Source organism: Gossypium hirsutum, chromosome D03, assembly GCF_007990345.1.
Source record: "Gossypium hirsutum isolate 1008001.06 chromosome D03, Gossypium_hirsutum_v2.1, whole genome shotgun sequence".
In the NCBI taxonomy this organism is placed as follows: Eukaryota; Viridiplantae; Streptophyta; class Magnoliopsida; order Malvales; family Malvaceae; genus Gossypium; species Gossypium hirsutum.
This window is the reverse complement of record NC_053439.1, coordinates 48,881,303-48,888,470: the sequence shown is the minus strand read 5'-3', so window position 1 is coordinate 48,888,470 and position 7,168 is coordinate 48,881,303. Positions and strand designations below refer to the sequence as shown.

The 7,168-nt window shown below is 32.2% G+C and overlaps 1 protein-coding gene across 1 annotated transcript; it reads left to right on the top strand.

The window, feature by feature from the left end:
- Positions 1-759: 759 nt before the first annotated feature.
- Positions 760-3,340, top strand: LOC121215569 (probable carboxylesterase 18). The gene has a single exon (XM_041090359.1). The coding sequence runs from the start codon at positions 2,105-2,107 to the stop codon at positions 3,119-3,121; it is 1,017 nt and encodes a 338-aa protein (XP_040946293.1). The 5' UTR covers positions 760-2,104; the 3' UTR covers positions 3,122-3,340.
- Positions 3,341-7,168: the final 3,828 nt, after the last annotated feature.

The window sequence follows — 7,168 nt, the reverse complement described above, 5'->3', positions numbered from 1 at the left end:
ATTTGTGTAAATCTGTCGAAAATAAATCAAAATTTATGAAAATAAAATTAATCAAAATTAAATATGTTAATAATTTAAGTAAAATTTAATTATTTTATAATTATATTATATTTTTCGATAAAAATGACACCGAAACTGCATGAATTTGAGTTTAAAAGGCATTAAAAATTTTATATATTTTTGTGTTTCCAGAGGCATCAGCTTATGGTGGAGTGGCAACAATGGCTTGTGAAAACTTTTTAATTACCTTTTTCCATATTTGTAAAAGAAAAAAATAAAAAAAAGAAGGAAACATTTTAGTGGGATAAAAGGATTTTACCAGAGATGAAGTGGTTAAGGATGAAAGACGAGAGACTTTCTATTTTCTTCTTCTGAATCATCGTGGGGAGGTTGGGAAGGGAAGAATCTGGAAACATGACTGAGGTAGGAGATGAAAGGGACGAAGGCAAATGGAAAAGGAAATATTGGTTACCAAGGGACCTTAACTACTGTTGTTTTTTTTTAATTGGTTGAAGTGTCGGTGGCTTCTAGAGCTGTTTTCCGTTTTGTTGCCGGTCTGAAGGTGTATTTAGGCCCAATTTGATAGACACGTTGTAATTGGGTTTTATTTTGTTTTGTTTTAATAAAAAGTCAAGCATTCTTTAAAAAATTTATTTTAACATAATATATATTAAAAATATGTTTTTATCGCCTTATCTTAACATATTCATGTCCTCATTGTCTAAAACTTATCGTACCCGTTTAATAGGGATAGGCAAAAATGGAATCTGGATATTCGACGGAACAAAAAAAATGCTATATTTAAAATTTATGTTTCTAGAGGAGGCGAAAGGAATAGGTTGATTTGGCCGGGTGAACCAAGTGGAAAATTTTCTGTTAAAGAGGGTTATCATTGTTTAAGGGAAGATAATGAGAATAGGGGTTTCGGGAATGCTTCTTCAAGATGGGTTGATAGAAAGTTATGAAAATGGCTCCAAACAGATCAGTGTTTTCCTTTGGAAAGCTTGTAATAATATTTGGCTACTATGGAAAACTTATGGAAGAAGAAACTAAATGTTTTTCCTCTTTTTAGGATTTGTAGTGAAGAAATTGAGGTTGTGGAACATACGTTTCTTTTGTGTGAATGGACTGAACAAGTCTAGTTTGGGGTTGTCCCTAACTGGAGAATTAATAGTAAAGGTGTTATCTCTTTTGATTGTAGGGTTCTGATAAAGAAGATCCAGAGATGGGAAAAGCTTGAAGCTGGGGTGATGAAGGTTAATTGTGATGGGGCCCGGGACTAAATGAAGGGGCTGGAATTGGGGTGGTTGATGATCAAGTAAAGGTTGTTGCTGGGTATGATGGTTTTAGGGAAGTTGATTCTCCAATTAAGGATGAAGCTATTGCAGTGGTGGAAGGCCTAAAAGTTGCAGACCAAAATGGTTTTCAATCATATTGAAATTGACTTGTAAGGGGGAAGTTGATAATTGGAGAGTGTCTCCCTATGTAAAGGAGTAAACATTTTCAGAAATTTTTTTTTAATTTGGTGAGAAGTGAAGCTAAGAGAGTAGTGGACTAGATTGCAAGACAATCTAAAAAGATGTTGCTTGGTGACCGGGTTAATTCCCATCCGTCTTCTTTTGTTAATATTTTTAGCAAGGATAGTATGCCTGGTTGGATCTAGCTAATTGAGACATTTTCTGTTATCTCTTCATTAGCTAGGTGTTGTTTCACTGTCCGGATTGATTTCAAGACAATCTTCAAACCATTTTTTAACCTCCAAATTTATGGGTTTTTTTATTTTTCATGTCTATTTTATTTTATAATTTATCTTCAAATATAATGTATTTTTATTATTGTATCCATAATAAATTTGAAATATTTTTGCTTCAAAATTGAATGTAAAGAAAATAATTTACGAGCAATGACTTTCTCCTAGTAACCTAGTTATTTTCGAACTTATATATGTTGGTCTATCCGCCTAGTTAATGTCTAATTTATTGATTATTATTATCTATTTTTTGTGGTGGCTCGGATGTTGCTTTCACTCGTTTAAATTCCTCATACTTTTCTCCCCTTAAGTAGCTTCAATCTTGTAATTATTGTTTCATAATTTCAAATAAAAATGTCTAGCACAAAAAAGAATTGGCCAAAACTTCCATTGGGGATCAGGCTTCTCATTGCTGCTCATTCTATGTCTGTAGATGCTTTTAGCCGCAACGATGGCAGCGCAGTAAATCGACGTCTCATGAATCTTTTCGACCCTAAAGCCTCTCCATCAAGAAAACCTGATAATGGCGTAGTGTCTTCTGACATCGTGGTTGACACCACCCGCAAACTTTGGTTCCGCCTATACAGCAACACTACCACCGCTGGCAAAATGTTCGTTCCCATTGTAGTCTACTTCCATGGTGGAGGCTTTGCGTATATGGCGGCCAATTCAATGAGCTACGATGACTTATGCAAGCGACTTGCGCGTGAAATTCCTGCTGTAGTTGTTTCCGTCAACTACCGTCTGTCGCCTGAGCACCGATATCCGTCACAGTACGAAGATGGTTTTGACGTTTTAAAGTTCATTGATAACCCTGATTTTGAAGGCTTTTCTGCTTTCGGTAATACCGATACCAGTAGCAGTAAGGCTTTTTTTATTGCCGGAGACAGTGCAGGTGGCAACCTGGCGCATCATGTGGCCCTCAAGGCTTGCCAGCATCAATTTTCCCGATTGAAACTTCGTGGAGTTATAGCGTTACAACCTTTTTTTGGTGGAGAGGAAAGAACAGAGTCGGAACTCAAACTTGCTGGGGCTCCGTTAATCTCTGTGAAGCGCACTGATTGGATGTGGAAGGCTTTCTTGCCACACGGCTACAATCGGGATCATCAGGTTGTTAATGTATTTGGCCCAAATTCTGTTGATATCTCAGATTTACCATTTCCACCAACCCTTGTTTTTATAGGTGGTTTTGATCCTCTACAAGATTGGCAGAGAAAATATGTGGAGGGATTGAATAAATCTGGAAAACATGTTTACAAGATTGAGTACCCGAATGCGATTCATGGCTTTTATGCGTTCCCCCAGCTGCCTGACACTTCCTTGCTAATGGCTGAGATCAAGAACTTCGTGCTGAAGCAATTGGATCAATAGCTCTCCTCTTTTTTTGTCCTGATAGCCATCGCAAAATCTATGTATGCTGTACTTGCACTGCTTCATAAATGTCTCCTCACATAGGGTAAGACTATAAAAGCAAAATAATTCTCAAGTTTTCACTTGACGCATACTGTTATGGTTTGTATTTGCATTTCTTGTCCTTGTATTAACACAACATTTCAGACATATACTATTAAAGGAAAACCAATTTGGCTCCGGACTGAAGGAAAACAAATTATAAAAGAGTATAGATTATAAAATGTTAAAGTCAATAGGAGGTCCCTATATTATAGGGATTAGATCAAATTAGTCCCTATACTATTAAAAAATAATCAAATAAGTCTAAATTGTAACTTAGTTAACACATAACCATAAAAACTTTAAACATATTAATTATGTTAAACAATAAAAAATAATTTTCAAACAGAAAACGTTAACTCTATTCCAATTTGACTTTATTTGATTCTTTTTCAGGTAAATATTTGCTTTTTATGGAGTTAAAAGCTATTTTTAGGCTAAAATTCAATTTAATATTGATTTTAAAGTGTATGGGTCATTTTAAATTTCTATTTACTTTGAATTAAAAAAAAGCTAAAATATGCCATAAGTTATTGTAATCTTCATAAATTTAGAATTTAGTTTTTGTACTTTTATTTTTAAGAATTTAGTCTCTTTACTTTTTAGACTTCAAAATTTAGGTCCAATTGTTAGTGTGACATTTTGGAATAAAAAAAATATTCATTTGGTAGTCATGTAACTAAAAAAAATGATATTGTAACCAGCTTGAATCTAACAGAATAATTTTAATAGTGTTAATAGTTACACTTGAATTATAAAATCTGAAAAGTAGGAGACTAAATTTTAAATTTACAAATAATACAAAGACTTAGGCATATTTTAACAAAAAAAATTTGTCAAAGAATATTACTTTCACTCATGTTATTTTTAATGTAATTTTATCATGTAATATGAAATTAAATTAAAAATATATAAATATATTAATCATGATAAGTCACATGTCATATTTCAAGATTTAATATGATTAATTATGTGTTATATGTCATATTTCAAGATTTAATATGATTAATTATGTGTTATATTCATGTTTTGATTAATATCCAATCCGGTATATGAATAAATCTAAAAAATATGTACTTTGGTTAAATGTAGAATATTATACGTGAAATTTGATGTTGAGTAATTTTAAACATGACATTTTAATTTGATTCGATTTTCATAAACAACTAACATTATTATCGATATAACACCATTTTACATTTACATATTACACACAAAAATAATTATATTTATCTAATATAAAAATAAATTGGTTTATTCATTTATTTAAATGTGTACAATCGTATCAAAATCAAAGTTTAATGTATACATTTGAATCAAAATCAAATTTTAATATGTATAATTACACAAAACCAAAGTTCATGTACCAAATTGCATATTGAATAAAAATATATGTATAATTTTGATATTTAGTTTTATCCATTTGCCGAAGTGATTCATGCTCGAACTATAAGTTCATGTGTGTAAGTGTGTGATTTTTATTGATACAAAAATTACTTTATTTTTTAAATTTTCAATACTATAATAATGAAGGAAAATGAATAAAGTAATAAAAAAACCATTTTAAAGTAAGAAAATCTTGAAATTTATGCAAATTAAATGTTTGCACTAGACCTGTCCATGGGCCGGGCCGGGCTGGGCTCGGAAAAAATTTTGGCCCGACTCTTAGGCCCGGGCCTAGCCCGAAATATGGGCCTAAAATTTTGCCCAAGCCCGGCCCGGGAAAAATAATAAGCCCGAGCCCGGCCCGGCCCGATTTTTAATAAATATAAAAAATATTTTAAAAATAAAAAAATATTTTTAAAGTATTTTAAAAATAAAAAATAAAAAATATATATTTATTATATTCGGGTCGGGTCGGGCCGAGCTCGGGCCAAAAAAGTTGAGCCTGAGCCCGGCTTATTTTTTAAACGGGCCTCGTTTTTTTGCCCAAGCCCATATTTCGGGCCTATATTTTTACCCGAACCCTCTCATATTTCGGGCGGACCGTCGGGCCGGGCCGGACCGCCCAGCCCAAGGACAGGTCTAGTTTGCACTTAGTTTATATGGTAATTGTTTGTATTATAATTGTGACTCAGTTGTCTTTTTGGTGACTTCTCAATAGCTATAATTATTTTTTTGTCTTTCAATTTTATATAAAAGTTATCTTAGCTTTTATCACTAAAAAGAAAATTTATCTTAGTTTTTTTATTGATTTTTCATCTCTTTTAGTTATTTATTAATTCAACTTAAAATAGATGGAAATATTAACTTTTGTTAATTTTGTTGATGTGGTATCCACGTGTATGCCACATCATAAATTAATTAATTTTTAAAATATATTTTTTAATTTTTTTAAATTTAAAAAATTAATTAATTGGTAATGTAACATCCACGTGACAACCCACATTTATGCCACATCAGCAAAGTTAACATATTTTCCATCCATTTTGAGGTGATTTGACAAACAGTGCAAGTTCAAGAACTAAAAGAGACGAAAAAAATAAATAAAGGCTAAAATGAAATTTTTTTGTAAAACTAGAGGGCCAAATTAGTCATTATACCTTTCCAATATTCTACAATTATATTGGATTCTAACTAAATTTAAACAAGAGCGAAGTTTTTTCAATGTCATATTTTTATTCATGAAACCCAAAATGAAATATTATAAAAAAAATGAATCATTTGAATGGGTTAAGCTTGAGGACAAGTTTAGAATTTTTTGAAATCGAACATTAACTTGATTCATTAACACCTATTTAACATCTCACCATCATATAATTCATAAATTTAATCATTGATGAATAATATCTCAATGTGGTACCAAATCTTTTGTTATTTATTAATTATACTAATGATGTTTCGGTATATCAATAAGGTCGAGATTTTGGGGTTTTAATGGTTTAGGTTTAAGCTCATTATATATAATTGTTATGCATATATTCTATTTTGAATTGAGTGACCCGAATCTTTATTTAAATAAAATACAGTGGTAAAATAAAATAAAAGTAAAATCCTTATAGAACTACACTTCTTTTATTTTATTTTAGAATAAGGTTTTTTAAACCTTATTAAACTCCATCTATTTGATATTGATTAGAATAAGGTGTTTCAATCTTACTACACTCCTATTAGAATATGGTTTTACAAGCCTATAAATAGACATAGTCTACTCATCTTGTAATCAATTCGAATTCGACATAGTGAATTTTCTTCTCCTCTGCCCGTGGTTTTTTTCTCGAAAGGGTTTCCACGTAAAAATTTTGTATGTTCTTTATTTTTATTTCTGTTCTTTTTTCTCTCTTTTCTTTGAGATATATTGTCATTACCGACATTCTATTTTTACAAATTGGTATCCGAGCTTCCGGGTTGTTCATCTCAATCACGGTAATGGCGTCTTTGAAGTATGAAATTTCGCTATTGGATCGCAACACCAGATTCGCGTTGTGACAGATAAAGATGCAGGCAGTTCTTGCACAAATGGACTTAGAGGAAACCTTGCTAGGGGTAGATAAGATGCCTTCGACATTGACAGAGGAAGAGAAGAAGCGCAATGATCGAAAGGCGTTAACACAGTTACATCTGCATTTGTTTAACGAAATTTTATAGGATGTGATGAAGGAGAAAACTGCCACTGAATTATGGAAGAGGCTAGAACAAATATGTATGTCGAAAACTCTAACCAGCAAGCTGCATATGAAGCAGCATCTTTATGCTCATTGTTTGGAGGAAGGTGCGTCTGTGCACGAACACTTAACAGTGTTTAAAGAAATTCTCTCAAACTTGGAGGCCATGGAGGTTCAGTATGATAAGGAAGATCTAGGGTTGATTCTACTTTATTCGTTGACCCCATCTTATTCAACCTTTAAAGACACGATTTTATATAGCCGCGAGTCTCTCAAAGTTGATGAGGTTTATGATTCTTTAACCTCATATGATAAGATGAAGCATCTTGCGATTAAAACCAACTCTCAGTGAGAGAGTCTC

What these genes read in the sequence shown, in the direction of transcription:
- LOC121215569 (XM_041090359.1), top strand. Translation starts at nt 2,105, where the DNA reads ATGTCTAGCACAAAAAAGAATTGGCCAAAACTTCCATTGGGGATCAGG.